We start from the raw sequence: 17,902 nt of genomic DNA on the forward strand, positions 1-17,902 counted from the left end.
CTTTCTGCAAGGTTATTGTTCATTCAGTCATTCTTAAGCATTACTGATGATGTAAATATTCTGTTCTTGCCAGTGTGTGGGAGATCATAGGACAAGCGGATGGAGGCCTCTCGGTTCTGAGGACGTTCCGCCTCCTGCGTGTGCTCAAACTGGTGCGCTTCCTCCCTGCGCTGCGCAGACAGCTGGTGGTCCTTATGAAGACTATGGACAACGTGGCCACATTCTGCATGCTGCTGATGCTTTTCATCTTCACATTCAGGTGCTGACCACGCCCACACCATAATCAACCAATCAGAACCGAGCTTGGGTCTCAGTGCCACAGAGATTTTAAATTTATTCTGTTTGCTTTAGAAATGTGTAAATTAGACAAACTGATGATCATTTTCTTAGAGATGAAAAATGTACATTAACGTGTAAAAATTGTGCACCTTTACTTTTGTTTTCCTGTAAATGCAGCATTCTTGGGATGCATCTGTTTGGGTGCAAATTCAGCATGAAGATGGAGAATGGAGACACGATTCCAGACAGGAAAAACTTTGATTCTCTGCTGTGGGCGATTGTCACTGTGTTTCAGGTAAGAACCGAGATTATGCACGGGCATGTCAACATAGCAAAAGAGTTACTAGATAAACAGTTCAGTCCGACTCCTTACAATTACAGAGTACAGAGTGAGAAATACATCATTGCTGTCCTTCTGAAACCTCGGATCTCCAATTCCTATTTCTGTTGTTCAGGAAATGGAAAAAAACACTGTACTTCTAAAATGAATAGATACTGTGTTGTCAAAGTTAATAAGCATATTTTTATTAGTTAGATATTTGCAAAACCCAGTGACAAACTTAAAGGTCCAGTGTATGAAATCTAGAAGCAACCAAGGCTCCCCCCTCCCTTTCGAAGCACTACGGTGGCTGACACAGAACTAAGATGTCGTCACGTTTTTGCTTCTTTGCCAAAGGAGATGACGTATTTACAAAACACGCTCTGTAGAGCAGTTTTAGGGCTACTGTAGAAACAACAGGTAAGGGGACCTGAGGTGTATGTAGATAGAAATAGCTCATTCTAAGGTAATAAAAACATGACGCTTCATTATGTAAGACATAGTTATGCATATTTTATTGCATTTCTGTCAATAGATCCTCCAAAAAATACACATTGGATCTTTAAAGGGTGACTAACAATAATAACAAAAATAGGTTTCAGAGGGACGACAGTGACATTTTTCTTATTTAGCATTGTATTACAAATTAATATTGAAATGTTCACGAAATTATCTAGATTTGATGCTTGACAAAAAGATTTCTATTTAAGTTTTACGTTGACATTTCGGGTGTATTCTTAGATGTATTTCAGTTTTACACAAGAGTCGCTGTGCTAAACCTGGCTACATTACAGTTTTTTGCGGCTCACTTTGTTCTACAATCGACAGGCTTTGTTGAAAGCCTTTGTGTGCCTTACATCTGACATCAGCACAATTTCCTGAGATGGAACAGAGTTGCTGAACCTGCATTGTATCTGCCTGTATCATGCACATTTACAGCACCTATTCTCACTAGATTACAGTAACGTTTTTTATGGTAAAAAATACTTAATTGCTAGATAGGGCAGACAATTATCGTGAAATGAAATATATTGTCGCTGTCCTTCCAAAACCTTCGATGTCCAAATTCAGGAAATGTAAAAAATGCTGTACTTTCAAAATGATTACATATTGTGTCAAAAGTTGACAAGCACATTTTAGTACTCTCTGACAAACATAAATGGGGACTAACAACAATGATTTATGGCAAAAAATAAAAATCATCATTATGGAGATTTCAGAAGGGCAGCAGCAATATCCTCATTTTAACTTTGTTCACCTGTTCTGTGTCATCACCAATGGTGTTTGTGTTTCAGATTCTCACCCAGGAAGACTGGAATGTGGTCTTGTATAATGGAATGGCTTCCACCACTCCATGGGCAGCTCTTTACTTTGTGGCACTGATGACTTTTGGGAATTACGTGCTTTTTAACCTGCTGGTGGCCATATTAGTGGAGGGCTTTCAGGCAGAGGTAAGAAAAACCATTGTGTTCAAGTCAGATTGATTTCAGCATTTTAAGGTTTGGCTTTGTCCCAAATGCCAAATCGCTGCCCTGTACACTTTTGTAGCATAAATGGACCTAAATTTTAAACCTGTATGTGATTCCATAAATGCTTGTGGACTTGTACGGTACATGTGATGATCATCACAACTTCAAGTTAATATGTAGTGCTTTCTTAGGATGCAGATTTATGCACAAACAAAACAGTTGCTGTCTCGGGATAGTTTGCTTAGGGAGTTGAACTGCATTGCCGATACCGTGCTGCAGTCTCAGGCCCATCTGTCATGCTCGGGGCTGTGTGAATTGTGAACTGGTTATGAGTAGGTGTAAATCTGCAAAGACTAAAACAAACACTATCTTAACACAGCCCTAATAGCAATACGTGTCTGAGAGAGCAGCAGTCGGTAGCACGGGCACCGCAGCTGTCTGTATGCACAGCAGGCTCTGACTGAGTGAAGGGCAGTTTGTTGTTGATGCCAGAGGCCGTCATCCTTAGAGAGAGCGAAACCTGCTTGCGTTCTGCTCGGCTTCACCGCACCATGAATAACACTTCGGTAAGCCGGCCAGTTACCGGAACACTGCGAGCTGTCTGCAAAAACCTCTCGTGCTTTGCAGGGGGATGCTAACAAGTCGGACACAGATGAGGAAAAGAGGTCGGTGAACTTTGAAGAGGAGGAGAAGATGGGGGAATTACGAGCCACAGGTTACTTCCTTCACATCATAAAATGATCTTGCAGGGTGAAAAAAATTGCACCTGTGTGAGTGTACAACAGCAGATGCAATTAGATTTTTTATACAGTACGTGGATTTCTCCTGTAGAACATCTTAATGAGGGCATTCAGTCGCTCAGTTTTATAAAGTCTGTATAAATATGCAGACTGCAGTATATACAGTTATATTTCCCATAAGTCAATACACTGAAAAAGGAAATTATCCTCTAGAGAGATGAACCAGCTTCACATTTATGAATCAGCTGTGGATAAAATGGCATTTTATGCTCTTCTGAATGGCAATGATTTCCATTCACTCATAGTTTTCTTTACCACCTATAGAACTAAAGATGTACTCTCTGATGATGACAGCGAATGGGCATGTGGATCTTCGGGGCACTTTGCCTCCACCAATCATCATGCGCACTGCTGCCACACCCATGCCCACTCCCAAGAGCTCTCTTGGCCCAGAGTCGGTGTTTGGCTCGGCCGAGTCGAGGCGGGGCAGTGGGGTCTCCATAGATCCAAATGCCTTCGATCAGAAATCCCTGGTAAGAAGTGAATCGGCTATCCCAAATAATATGTCTGTCCGATTTCGATCATTGCATTGACATTCTTTTACTATTCCAGACTAGTCCAAGAAGATCTCCATGTCACCCCCGTGGCTCAGGCAGTAACTGGGGCAGTCGCAGGTCCAGCTGGAACAGCTTAGGACGGGCGCCGAGCTTGAAAAGAAAAGACACGTCTGGGGAAAGGGAGTCTCTGTTGTCTGAGGAAGGCAGGGGCAGCTTTGAGAGTGAGGATTCGGAGGGAGACAAGATGGCCAATACCAGTGGGGGCTCAATTCTGCCTCCCAGCTCTCTGGATATCCCTGAGCTGCCGCAGGCCCCCAGCTTCAGCCCATTGGGAGAGTATCATGACTGCAATGGAAGAACCCTACACCTGCCCACTGACCTGTCCACCAGCCTGGGCAAAGAAGATTCCATCACGGAGGAGGAGGATTTGGATGATGTAAGTGATGGCGTACACACACACAATATTTTTTTGCTGTCAGGCAGTGCTAATGCCTTGTTTTGTTGAAGATGTCCTCCCAGGGGTTTCTCATGCAAGAGACTAATTGTTCTGCCATAATTGATTGCGGCGGATAGCTTGAAAGCAGTAATTGTTTTTCTGAAAGTGACCTTTTTGGTGTCAGTGATGATGTCTGAGGACACAAGAGGCCTTGTTTTGAAATTGAGTTTCAAGTGGTGTGAAATGAACAGAAACAGTCAACAAAGCTATAAACTGGAACAAATGGAAGCCTAACTGAGCGTTCCCACCAAACGCGACTTGCGCGAATGAATCACACTATTCGCACGTAGTTGAAAGCTTGAACATTTTGAGTTTACTCGCTTAATTCGCACATGAAATTCGCTTCATTCGCGCGTGAAATTCACTTCAGAACAGACGCGAATTCGCGTCATGGGAGGGGCTTCTGCCAGGCGGCTCCAGTCTCGTATATACTGTATATAGCTCAAATTGAGTAAAGAACGTTTTTTACAACTTACCAGATTGTCCGACCTCCTCACTCACTTTCTTCCAAGCAAGATTCTTTTTATTCCTGTTTCAATAAAAGTAAGATGTATCGTATAGCTCCGGGTATCCACATACAGCAACGATGATTTTGTACGCCATTGTTGTTTCGGATTTCTGCCTCCGCTCGCTACGTCATAATCACGTCACTACTAGAGCAAAAAATTTGAGACCATTTCCGTTTTTCTGAATTAACTATTTATAGGAATGTGTTTAATTAGAATGATCATTTTTGTTTCATTCTGTGAACTACTAACAATATTTCTTCCTAATTTCAAATAAAAATATTGTTTCTATTTGCATTTATTTGCAGAAAATGAAAACTGGAGAAACAGGTCACAATAACAGCAAATATGCTCTGTATTTTTCAGACCTTAAATACTGCAAAGAAAAAAGTTCATATCACATCAATACAACATTAATATTTGTACATGTATTTGGGAAACGTTAAAAAAAATAGTTTTATGTGATAACCTGGAATTTTATCCCAGTTTTCATGTGTCTTGTCATGCTGTCAGTCTTTCACATTGCTTTATGTCACTCCTGAGGTTTGATTTTGTTGAAAGTCAACAGACACTGGACTGGAATAGCCACAGTACACCTAGAAATGCTGAATAAATTAACATTTGGAATGGTTTCTTAATTTTGTCCATGGCTGTATGTTGTTGTAGATCAGGGGTCGGCAACAGGCGGCCCAGCAATAATATCTGGCCCGCGCCAGCAGCATTATTTTGATTATTTTGCCCACAGCTGGTTCTGAAATAAATCTGTCACAATCACTTCTTTAGTGAATTTGCCTTCAAAATAAAAGTACGATATATATATATATATATATATATATATACTGTATATGTATATATATATATGTGTGTGTGCTTTCAGCTGTTCCTATCTTTTTTCTTGTATTTAGAATAAATTTTAGTACAAAGGTTTTAGTGAATCATGATTTGTTTGTGAAAATGTTCGTACACAGGTTTCACACACATATTTGTGAGTACGCATTGCTTAGTGAATGAGACCCAGTGTTCGCGAAACAGAATTCCAGCATAGAAATACATGTGTTGAATAAAAACAACTTAAATCAATGCTACTTCACAATTGAAACTGCCAAATTAACTGCATAAAATTGTGCAAAAGTCAACCAACAAGTTGAAGTTGATTGGAAATATTTTTTCTAATGAATTTTAATCAAACAATTGTATTAAAAGCCTCATAATTGAAGCTGGTTCATGGTGTCTCTCTTCAGTTTAATTCATCTGTTATCCAAATTGCTGGCAAATCGTTTCACACAAAATGAACTTTAATTCTGCAAAATGTTTCTGGAGAAAATGCATTTGCAAAATGAATGGTTAGGTCACCTCTACCAAACGGTTTTAGCAATGCAATTAATCTAAATTAAACAACCGTGTGTTTAAATTATGTACTTCCTCTCTTGAATAAGCAGAGAGCTCATCGCTCTTTATTGATATATTGAATCAAGGCCATTAGCTTAATGCTGAGCTTCAACTCCAAACAACCATCTGACAGTTGTGTATTGATTAAGCTGTTTTTATGAGCTGTAGCTCTTCTTCTGTTGGCTGAAAGCTCTCGTTTGGTTTTCAGAGCTTCTGTTTCCGTCTGAAGAGGACGTTTCAAGCATATAAACCTCAGTGGTGTAAAGATCATGAGGACTGGTCACTTTATCTGTTCTCTCCTCAGAACACGTAAGAACTTCTCGTTTCTTAATCAAAAATGTCCTATCACAGGTCACTTGTCTCAATGTCATACTTTCATTCCATAGGTTTCGAATGATGTGTCAAAGGTTAATTTCTCACAAGATGTTTGATCATGTGGTCCTGGTATTCATCTTCTTAAATTGTATCACGATTGCTCTGGAAAGACCCATGATCCTGCAATCTGTAAGTGGTTTACTTGAAACAGGAATGTTGCACTTTATGTATCCAGTATTTCCAGTGGTGATGCTTTAATGATAATTGTTATTTTTTATTTCAGGAGAGGGTGTTTCTCACTATTTCCAATTATGTTTTCACTGTGATCTTTGTTGCTGAAATGACTGTGAAGGTAATAATTCTGTATTATTTATATATAAAGAGAGCATTGTTAGACGAAGCAATCTCACAGATGTTTGTGTTAAAGGTGGTGGCCCTTGGCTTCTGTGCCGGGAAGCACAGCTATCTTAAGAGCACCTGGAACGTTCTGGATGGAGTGCTGGTGTTTGTCTCGCTCATGGACATTCTGGTTTCAGTGGCTTCCACCGGTGGAAACAGGATTTTCGGGATCCTGAGGGTTCTTCGCCTGCTGAGAACCCTGCGGCCTCTGAGGTCAGCAAACAAGCGGTCGCGACACTCAATTAAGCGCTTGTTTCCCTGACGCGCAAGCAATCTGTGAAATTCACCGTGGGGTTATTGACCTGTTTAAGGAATAATGTTAAGGTTCATTTTGTAGATGCATTATCTCAAAGCATGCACACTAACAGCCTCTTCTCAATCTCTCTCGCCTGTTCGACTAAGCCGTTGTGAAAGTCAATTATCCTTGAATTTATTTTAAAGGCAAATCAAGAAGCAGTTTATTGATCTTACGGGTCACTCAGACAATTGTTCCATTACATAAATGTTACTTCAATTCAAACAGATTGAAAAGGGTCGCGTCTTTGCTTTTTCATATAAACAGGGTGATTAGCCGAGCTCCAGGACTAAAGCTTGTAGTGGAAACACTCATAACGTCCCTGAGGCCCATCGGGAACATTGTGCTGATCTGCTGTGCCTTCTTTATTGTCTTTGGCATTCTGGGTGTCCAGGTAAAAGCACTGATTGTCCCTGCTGTTAAAGACATACATGCTTTCTGTACTCAGCATTATTATTTTTATTGTCATAATCAATATTATATTCATATTTTCGATTACAGCTCTTCAAAGGAAAGTTTTATCATTGTGAAGGTCTCGAAACTAAAAACATCCACAATAAGTCTGAGTGTCTTCAAGCAAACTACAAGTGGATTCGGAGAAAGTACAACTTTGACAATTTGGGACAGGTGACCAGAAATATTGTTATAATTAAAGGGAGAGTTCACCCAAAAATGAAAATTCTGTGTAAATTTCTTTGTTGTGATGAACACAGAGAAAGATATTTGGAAGAGTTCTTGTAACCAAACAGTTCTTGGACTCATTGACTACCATAGTAGGAGAAATTTCTTTATAAATTTCTTTGTTCTGTTGAACACAAAAGAAGACATTTTGAAGAATGTAGGAAAGCAAACAGTCCTGGGGCACTTTTGACCACCATTGTCATTTTTCCTACTATGGTAGTCAATGGTGGCAAAGAACTGTTACACTGTTTTGCAACAACTCAAAGGTGAGTAAATGATGACAGACTTTTTATTTTGGGGGTGAACTGTCCCTTTAAGCACCCGGCCGAGCGAAAAAGTTAAGTCACGTTGTCTTTATTTTTATTTTATATCGGACCTCAAGAAAACAATTTCTGCTGTAATACACTATCGGTCAAAAGTTTTTGTACACTTGACTGAAATGTTTCTCATTGTGTTAAAAAGGTTTTCATTTGAAGGTGAATGCTTAAATGTGTAAAATTAGTTTATAGACAAAAATATAATTGTGAAAATATAAACTCTTTCATTATAAACTAATACAAATTTCATTTAGTAAAAAATGAATTTGAAATGGATGACTTTGTAAGAGCCAGTAAGAGCAAAGAATAGATGGGAACTTCTTTAATATTGTTTACAAACCCAAGAAGCTGCTTGAGAAAATGGCAAGAGAACATTTCTGCAAATTTTAGGCAAAAGATGACTACATACATTGCAGATGCTAAATTATAACAAATTATGTTTTTGTTCAGATTTCTTTTAGTCAAACCGTAATACTCATAGTTCTATTTGTGTTATACTACAGTTTTGATGAGCTTACTATTTTTCTGTGAGTGAGTGAGTGAGTAACTGTTCAAAAACTTTTGACCGGTAGTGTATGTTGAAAAAGATTCCCAGATTGCCATTACGAGTCCCACTGAATGATGTTTTTCCCACACTGCATCTCTATTCTACAGGCCCTCATGTCGCTGTTTGTGCTGTCCTGTAAGGACGGGTGGGTGAATATAATGTACGACGGACTGGATGCTGTGGGCGTGGACAAGCAGGTTTGCATCTGTTTTGCTTACTCGGACCAGCGATGTTTGAATACGTATAAGAATAAAAAGACTATATTAATTTGTCATATGATGGATACGTCTTCCGCTCTCCCGCAGCCCGAGCGCAATCATAATCCTTGGATGCTCCTCTACTTCATCTCCTTCCTGCTGATCGTCAGCTTCTTTGTGCTGAACATGTTTGTTGGGGTGGTGGTGGAGAACTTCCACAAGTGCAGACAGGACCAGGAGGAAGAGGAGGCACGTCTGCGCGAGGAGAAGAGGCAGAGGCTGCTGGAGAAAAAGCGCAGGAGTAAGGAGAAATGCGGGTCTGGTCGGTAGTCTATTTTTCTGAGCACTGCCTGCTTCCAGAGCCTGAGAGAGAGAAAGCTAGAGAAATATTGGAAAAGACGTATGCAGTCAAAAGGCTAAAACAGTGCACATTTTGGCACCGATCTGACGTCAGCCTTGGATTGTGATGGACTGCAGCATGCTCCTGCATGAGATCCCCGCACCACCAGGCGCTGCATGACAAACCAACAGAGGAAGTTAAATATGAGAACAGAAATAGTGTCATTCCATGTCCAAGAGGGGATGTGAGACATACAGAGCAGGTTCTTAGATGGTCAGTTTCAGCGAATGTAGACTAATTCCCAAACCCTTGATTTGTTATTGGCAGGCTGGTCAGCCCTACAGACTAAATAAGGTTGACATCCGGGGACGGGGACGGATTATGACTTCAAAGGGCCCCGGGGTAAAATTATACACAGATACACAGCGAAAAATCAAGAATGGACCAAATAAAGGCGTATGAAACGCACGTCTTTGTTGATCATTTCATTTTTTACAGGGTATCCACAGAGGCCTTGTATAGGCTATGGGACCCATATATTAAACTTAGATAAACATTTGTTTTCATTCTTGTTGGGTTCTCTGTACCAAACTGGATGGTGCAACCTTGAAGCCCAGGGCCTCCTCGGGCTCATGGTAGTCAAGGACCCCTGGGCACTGGCCCCATTGGCCCGGTCAGTAATCCATCCCTGTCCATGGAGGGGTTAAGGTCAGGTTAGCCCTTATGAGCCTGCCAGGCACAAATCGATGTACCTTTCTGTTATTGATAGTCATGACCTGTGACTACTGATTTACTGTACATTTTCCCAGATGAGCTGAGGGACCGGTGGATAGTATTTAGCCTGTATCAAAATGATGAACTGTTAGCTCAAATGTGTGCGAAATTACATCTTGCACTGAGTTACGACCAAAGATCAAAGGTGGATGGTTAAGATTCCCACTGGCCACTCACTGGCTGTCTGTTTTAATCAGTTTGGCAGGCCGAAGGCATCATTACTATTATCTGGTTCACTTCAACACACATTAAAGTATTTTGGGAACGCTGGGTAACTGAATACATGTGAAGAACCTTGTTCTCCGTTTAGGAGGCACGTCTGCTGGGGCAAAGCTGCGTGATAAACCATTTTTAGCATAAACTCTGACAGTTTTATCTAGGTTTGTCACACTCGGCTTCTCTAGCCTTTACTGCAGTTTGGGGATTAATAGTGTATGTAAATCTGATTTATGGTACTCGTAGCTTCCAGAGTTCAGAGTTCAGCAGTTGAGTTTTATTAGCACGGATCTATTCAAAGAGCCCCTCAATGCATTCATGTGGGATAGATGCGAGCACATCTCACTGAACAGTCCTTACAGGTGTAGGACCAGGATAAAGACGCAACAAATGTGTATAATATCATGTTTTTATGCAGTATACAGTACAAATATCTGTGAAAGGCCCAGATTGAATCTTAGCAGAAAGCTTGTAGTGGATTAAATTGTACGTTTCAAGCATATTAAATGTTTGTTTTATTAATTTGAATTTAACGTGTTGAACCGTACTCTCAGTTTTTAGTATTTTACTATATTACATTTAAAGTGATAGTTCACCTTCAAAATGAAAATTCTACCATCATTTACGCACCCTGTTGTCATTTTAAACCTGTGTGATTTTCTTTATTCTGCAAAACACAAAATAAGATATTTTGAAAACCAAAAACCATTGGTCCCCATTGACTTCAATTGTATGGACACAAAATGCAAGTCAGTGGGGACCAGTGGTTTTCTGTCATTTTTCAAAATATCTTCTTTTGTGTTCTGTAGAAGAAGAAAGTCTTACAGGTTTGAAATGACAAGAGGGCATGTAAATAATGACAAGTGCTTGATTTCACAGATTTTTCCCAAAATATGGGCAGAAAACCCTCAAACAATGTAGATTCCATCTGGGCCATTATTTCTTCATATTACCAGACTTTGTGATTTAGGAAGTCCTCCACCATGATCATCAGTGTTGTATATGGAGAATTGTTACATTTATCGTCTACAGTATGTTGTTCTTGCATGTCTGTCAGATATCAGCGGTTCAAAGGCTTCTCTCTTATGCTATTTACCAGTAAACATGCTTTTATGGCAGACTCAGAAAGATGGATTCAAACTAAAATCAATTTTATGGTTGATGTCATGTCTAATATATCACACACGATACAAGAAATCAATGAACAGTCACCTCTAAGCTGCCCTTGAGAAACACAACCTGTGCTACTCGCAGAAGTCTCCAACACAGCCATGTTTACAACGGCACGTCCCCGAAGTAGCATGCTCGATATCCACAGAGGCACGGCTGGTGCACGAGAGGCCTTTCAGCAAACGGATCTCAGCTTTAAATAGAAAGTATCACAATGATGTCACATTAATTCTGGTCCTGTCTGCAGCAGCCGTCCCCTCACACCTAGTGTCCTTTGCCTGTTTTATCACATTTTTCCTGCACTGACCAGCTGTACTGTCTGTCTGTGTGATGATCAACAGAGGCCCAGCAGAGGCCCTATTATGCAGACTACTCTCCGGCCCGGCTTTACATCCACACACTGTGTACCAACCACTATCTGGACCTCTTCATCACAGGCATCATCTGTATCAATGTGGTCACCATGTCTATCGAGCATTTCCAACAGCCTCCGGTGAGTCTTTATGCTTTTAATGATTTCTGAACACGTGCTTTTGTTTTGCATCTGAACTCTTCAATTGGTGTTTCTGTCTCATACAGTACCTGGACGAGGGCTTGAAATACTGTAACTATGTCTTTACCATCATCTTCATTATTGAGGCTTTACTCAAACTGGTGGCCTTTGGCTTTCGGAGATTCTTCAAAGACAGGTATTGTGGCAAATTGGTCTGATGTACGGGGTCAATGACTTACCATGCGGTGCAACCAATAATATCAATAATTGTAATAAATTAAAAATGAAATATATCTAATTTTTGTGGCTGAAAGATGAAACTCTGATACTTGTATGCAATTTTCAGGAACATTTTGTTCATTTAAGACGACAAAGTTATAGAACAAAAATATGATATGATTACTTAACAAAACTCAAAGAAATGCAAATACTTTGTTTCTAAACACATTAAATACTAAAGATTTGTTAAAAAAATGTTAAGCATGTCAAGGAAATTAATTCATTTTAAAGGGATAGTTCACCCTAAAATGAAAATGATGTCATGAATTACTCACACTCTAGTAGTTCCAAATCTGTATACATTTCTTTGTTTGATTGAACACAGAAAAAGATATTTAGACAACGCTTGTAACCAAACCGTTCTTGGACCCCATTGACTACCATAGTAGGAAAAATAACAAAGATAGACAAAAGTGCCCCAGAACAGTTTGCTATCCTACATTCTTCAAAATATCTTCTTTTGTGTTCAACAGAACAAAAAAATGATTAAGTAATTTTTCCTACTATGGTAGTCAATGGGGTCCAATAACTGTATCGTTAGAAGCATTCTTCCAAATATCTTTCTCTGTGTTCATCAGAACAAATACATTTATAAAGATTTGGAACAACTAGAAGGTGAGTAAATGATGACAGTATTTTCATTTTTGGGTGAACTGTCCCTTTAGGATAAATCACGGTCGCACCACATTACATTTTGGCTATGGCCATTGTGTATTTGGCTATTACAACATTAAAACAATACAATGCAGTTGAAATGCTGCTTAGTTACATGTTAAGAAAAGCAACTTGAAAGAGGAAGAACATTACAGAGTTGAAAAGGTGGATTATATAACTGCAACAGCTACTGTAACCCAAGCAAGCATTTAAATCTTCAAATTCATGTTTGTGTCCATTACACCATAATTTCACTAACCTCTAACACATTGTAAAACACCTTGGCAATAAATCATGGATGTATGATTAAGTCAAGTTTTAATATGTGGTGCCTGGTGTTATGCATAGGGAACTAGATGAATCATTTGTTTTAGGTAAATGTAACATGCTAAATTAAAGGGAGTCGTGATTCTCCTGTTTATCATTAATCTCAAATTAGCATATGTTCAGGTGCAGTCAACCGTATGTTGATATATTCACAATATGCTCATAAATCTGTTTATGCCTTGTTTGCTTAGCTTGCTTAATGTTCCTAAGAGTAACTAAGAGATGATTATTGCTGGTTGTTGTGTTTGAACTGTACAATGTTGTAATATGCTGGCAGATGGAACCAGCTGGATCTAGCAATAGTCCTGCTCTCTGTCATGGGCATCACGCTGGAGGAGATCAAGATGAATGCAGCACTGCCCATCAACCCTACAATCATCCGCATTATGAGAGTGCTGAGGATAGCCAGAGGTATTGCTTTTATTTTCTATCTCTAATTACAAATAGTCTGAAATGTGTCTTCTGTGTAGCTTTATTTAAATAAGTTGAGTGGGTCTTTTTTTTGCTTTTGTCTGCAGTACTGAAGCTTCTAAAGATGGCTACTGGCATGAGAGCTCTGTTGGATACAGTGATGCAGGCTTTACCACAGGTAACCAATACACTGTCAAAACTCCAACTTGCAAAATGTTCTCCCGGCAAAGGTAACACTTGAACAAATATTTTTTTTAGTAGGAGGGAGGGGTCAATTTTATTATGTTTGTATACTGATTACATTTGTCCAAAGATGTAGCTTAGAAAGATTATTTTGTTAAATGGACATTTTGACAAAACGTGTCAGAATTTTTCCCAGTCTGGCAGCCAGTGCAAATGGAACAAACAATTTTACTTTAAACAAGGGTTCAAAGTTTCCAGCATGCATTGTGGCATGTTTAAATTCACTGGTTAATATTATTAAAGGTTTAACGAATGATGTTTGATAATGGTCACCATAATCAAGGTTTGTGTGTTTAGTGTTGAGGTGTAAGTGCATGACATAGTGTTGCTACTAGTAAAAATGCATCAGCACAACCATTTTGAACAGCTACTTGACCAATGTTTTGGTTTTGTTACAATAAAGAATTAAATGAGTAAAATATGAAATAAAAAGCAGTAAAGTTGTGTTTTGTAGTGTATTGAAATAATCAATCTATCTGACCTATTACTGTTCACCCAACAAAATTATTTTGTTTTGTCATTAGGTAAACTTAAAGGGACAGTTCACCCCAAAATAAAAATTCTGTCATCATTTACTCACCCTCGACTTTCCCGGAAATTTTCTGTTCACACACAATCTGTTAACTGCAATTTACTGGCAATTTACCAGTAAAGACTGTATGTGTGAAAGGTAGGGTTGGGAATCGAAAATCAATTCCAATTTGGAATCGGAATCGAAAGGCTAGGAATCGGATCGGAATCGAAAGGAATAGGAATCGGATACTTGAGATTAAAATTTGAATTCCTCTTATCAATTCCTGTGTGCATATTTTCAGAAAAGTACAAGCGTTGCATGATCTGCTGATATCTCAATAAAAGCCCTTATGAAAATTATCAATATTTTTTACTATAGTAAGCATAGTTTAGCTATAGAATTTGCATTGAAGCAAAGGAATCACAAATTAACCATAGTTGCATTATAGTAACTGCAGTTTAACCATGATGTAGTTCAACTATGATAATACAAATTGTAATAAATCAGAAAAGGTGTGTTTCTATGTGTAAATATACACAAAACGGTGCTCATAAATATATAAATATATTTTGCAAACAAGTCAAAAAGCAGGCTAAATGACCATACAGGTTGATATCTGAATGTTTTACTTCAACTGTGGAATCGAAACTGGGAATCGATAAGAATCGAAATCGATAAGCAGAATCGGAATTGGAATCGGAATCGATAAAATTGAAACGATTCCCAACCCTAGTGAAAGGTCTATTGGTGGCCAAGATCTGTTTGGTTACAAGCATTCTTCCAAATATCTTTCTCTGTGTTCATCAGAACAAAGAAATTTGTACAGATTTGGAACAACTTGAGGGTGAGTAAATGATGACAGAATTTTTATTTTTGGGTGAACTGTCCATTTAAATATAAGTTTCTTGAGCTAACTTATCTTAATAAATTGGTCTAGTTGCCATATTTGAATTAATGTATATATTTTTACAGTATATGTGTACATACACACACACATACTATTCATAAAACATATATTGTATAAGTGTGATTCTGTTTTAGAGTGTTATAGATATACTGAAATGCAGTTGTGTGCATCTTTAAAGCACGGGGGAGGACAGAGAAAAAGTTGAAGAGAAAGTATCTATAACACAATGCTACTTTCCATGATTGATTGTTTAATAACATACTGTGATAATGTGCTTGCTTTCTTTAGGTGGGAAATCTGGGCTTGCTGTTTATGCTGCTCTTCTTCATTTATGCAGCACTTGGCGTGGAGCTTTTTGGGAAACTAGGTCAGTGCTGCAATCCTGCACACTGTTCTTGCCGAGCTCACCATTTCAAAGCTTTAGCAGCTTTAACATAGCTGCCATTTTCGTTTTTAGGTAAAGGCTAAAGGCATGTTTTCCTCACAGATTTAGTGCTCTCCCCAGACTACAGTAATGTCATAATAGGAGACGGACCTACAGTAAATTAGCTCTGTTCATCTTTGGATCTTGCCACTGCAGTATCTGTTTTTTGTCAGATGTTTCTAAGCTACTTGTATGTTCCTGTAAGAAGCCTGTGTGAAAATGATTACGCTTTCTCTTGAAGGGCAAGACCTCTAATCATTTTCATTAGCCTTCAACTTTAAAATCAATGGTAATTATTGTGTCAGTAAATGGCTCATTTGCTCTTTTAATGAATGGTAATACAGAGAGCTCTGTCAGGTCATTGCCACTTTAAGCAACACATCGAATGTGTTGACGAATTATGAGTTGCGCATTTTGTAATTATGTTAAAATCCCTCAGACTCTTGTCATATCATTGTCTACTGATATTTACTGTAGAATGCAATGACAACAACCCATGTGAAGGACTAAGTCAACATGCGACCTTTGAGAACTTTGGAATGGCCTTTTTAACTTTATTCAGAGTGTCAACGGGGGACAACTGGAATGGAATAATGAAGGTACTACAATGCTAGTTTCACCACTAAATTTTTCAATGTTCTTTCTCTAACAGTTTGTAGAGTGTTAAATAGATAGTGCTGTCGTATTTCCCTTGGCTGAGGTCGCTAACATTATATACTGTTGCATATGTGTAGGACACTCTGCGGGAGTGCACTCCAGAAGATAAGCACTGCCTCAGCTACTTGCCCCTGGTGTCCCCCATCTACTTTGTCACTTTTGTGCTAATTGCTCAGTTTGTGCTGGTTAATGTTGTGGTGGCTGTTCTGATGAAACATCTGGAGGAGAGCAACAAAGAAGCTAAAGAAGATGCAGAAATGGATGCCGAGATCGAGATGGAGATGGAAATGGCTCGGCGTCTCAGTATCGCCTCAGAAGGGAGTTCTTTAGGGCCTGAGGGAAGAGCAACTTATGTAGGACCATGGCCAGATTCACCTGGAGAGGTAAACCAACCCAAATAGACTGGATTATGCAAAAGTATGTTACGTTCAAGTCATGGTGAATAGATCGTAAACTGAATGCACATGAACACCACCACAAAGTCATTTTCACCAGTGGAAAGTTCAGTATTTTCTTTAAGCCCCTTGGCATGGCGCAAGCAATTGATGCAACGTCTGACGCAACAAAATATGCATTGTAATGTAACAACTAATATGTAAGTCACAGGTCTGCGGCGATAGCCCTGTAGTTAGCGCGATGACATATAGCGCCTATGCGCTCACGCCGAGTCTCGAGAGTCCTTTCCCGAACCCGCTCCTGTATCTCTGCCCACCGCTTACCTGTCAGCTCTATACTGTCCTGTCTGGTGTAAACCCCTACAAAATAATATGTGTTGTCAAAGTTTAGAGTAGCTTCATAAATTAATTGAATATTTTCTACTTCATTTTCTATAAGCAGTTAACAAAATTAGCTGTATTTTTGTGTAAATAATTGAAAGAAGGTACACCGCCATCTTTCACCGAAAAAGGTGACTTAAACGCACTTGATGTCGTCAACACAATTAGCCAGTAATCAAAATTGATGCTAGCAGCATACTGTATGTGCTTCATGTGGTAAACAAACTGTTCAAAATCAACCTATTTCATTACATCAAAACAAAAGTATTTTTTAAAGATTAGATTATGTGAAAAAAAGACTCTGGCAGGTACAAGAAATAAACGTCATAACCCTTCGGACAGTGTTTAATGAACTGGCCACAGAGTTGGCATACTGGAACAGACATTGTTCTGTTGTTCTCTCTGTTTAGTTTAGCAATTATTGTGCACCATTAACTCTATAAGGAGGGGTCTGAGTTGGCCACAGAATTGCATTTGTTTTTTATTGGGTGCTGAGCTGTCAAAATACAAAGAAAATATGCTGAGGGGATGTGGACAGAGAGAGACGTGTGGCTCTGTGGGGAGACCAGGAACATTTGTTACCCCTCATGGGCTGCTCTGGCAAGGAGCATGTTTGCTTTGCCAGCTGCAGTGAGCCGATGAATGAACCTGGATACCTCTAGGTGTTTGGGTTTGTATGTTTTTATATGATGGTACGGAAAGAAGATAAGCAGAAGCATATCTCTTACAGGATGAGGCGATGCAGAGGACTCAGGAGAATTTGCTATCTCCACGGAAAATGTCGGTGTCAAGGATGCATTCTCTGCCCAATGATAGCTATATGTTTCGCCCGGTGAGACCAACCAGCGCACCGTATCCACTGGAGGAGGTGGAACCCAGTCAGGGGTACCTAGAATTAGGTATGAAAGACTTGTCTTCGATTTGACATCTTGACTCGATAAATTAGTTTGTGAGTTTGTTATTAATAGAAAGTGTAAACACTCTTTTGCTGTAGGCTCCACCACGTCGGTTCACTCCCAGCCATGTGAAGGTTATTCCCTGCTCCAGGTCCCTGGTGTTCCACCCCATTCCCAGTTGTACAACTGCCTTCCTAAAATTCCTCCTCCCCAGCCCTCTCCAACCCATAGCATACGCAGGACTCCACGAAGACAGGTATATTCTTGCTTGTGCTGTATTAATAATCTCATTTATAAGTGAACGTTTTTCCACTT

General features: G+C 39.4%; 1 protein-coding gene across 2 annotated transcripts in view; it reads left to right on the forward strand.

Moving 5' to 3' along the window:
• The window catches only part of cacna1ha (calcium channel, voltage-dependent, T type, alpha 1H subunit a), a 96,763-nt gene that overhangs the window by 75,733 nt on the left and 3,128 nt on the right, over positions 1–17,902 (forward strand). The window contains exons 12-34 of one of the 2 annotated variants that reach the window (XM_057345017.1): positions 74–259; positions 457–574; positions 1,894–2,049; positions 2,695–2,782; positions 3,132–3,340; positions 3,420–3,800; positions 5,964–6,064; positions 6,142–6,259; positions 6,354–6,422; positions 6,498–6,682; positions 7,032–7,158; positions 7,266–7,391; positions 8,417–8,506; positions 8,615–8,828; positions 11,348–11,499; positions 11,586–11,695; positions 13,037–13,170; positions 13,278–13,348; positions 15,123–15,201; positions 15,736–15,857; positions 15,993–16,298; positions 17,422–17,590; positions 17,686–17,843. In XM_057345017.1, the coding sequence (XP_057201000.1) occupies positions 74–259; positions 457–574; positions 1,894–2,049; positions 2,695–2,782; positions 3,132–3,340; positions 3,420–3,800; positions 5,964–6,064; positions 6,142–6,259; positions 6,354–6,422; positions 6,498–6,682; positions 7,032–7,158; positions 7,266–7,391; positions 8,417–8,506; positions 8,615–8,828; positions 11,348–11,499; positions 11,586–11,695; positions 13,037–13,170; positions 13,278–13,348; positions 15,123–15,201; positions 15,736–15,857; positions 15,993–16,298; positions 17,422–17,590; positions 17,686–17,843 (3,469 nt within the window). The remainder of the gene's footprint in view (positions 1–73; positions 260–456; positions 575–1,893; positions 2,050–2,694; positions 2,783–3,131; positions 3,341–3,419; positions 3,801–5,963; positions 6,065–6,141; positions 6,260–6,353; positions 6,423–6,497; positions 6,683–7,031; positions 7,159–7,265; positions 7,392–8,416; positions 8,507–8,614; positions 8,829–11,347; positions 11,500–11,585; positions 11,696–13,036; positions 13,171–13,277; positions 13,349–15,122; positions 15,202–15,735; positions 15,858–15,992; positions 16,299–17,421; positions 17,591–17,685; positions 17,844–17,902) is intronic. The other variant, XM_057345018.1, reaches the window with a different exon arrangement.

This window comes from Triplophysa rosa, linkage group LG11, assembly GCF_024868665.1.
Source record: "Triplophysa rosa linkage group LG11, Trosa_1v2, whole genome shotgun sequence".
Lineage (NCBI taxonomy): Eukaryota > Metazoa > Chordata > Actinopteri > Cypriniformes > Nemacheilidae > Triplophysa > Triplophysa rosa.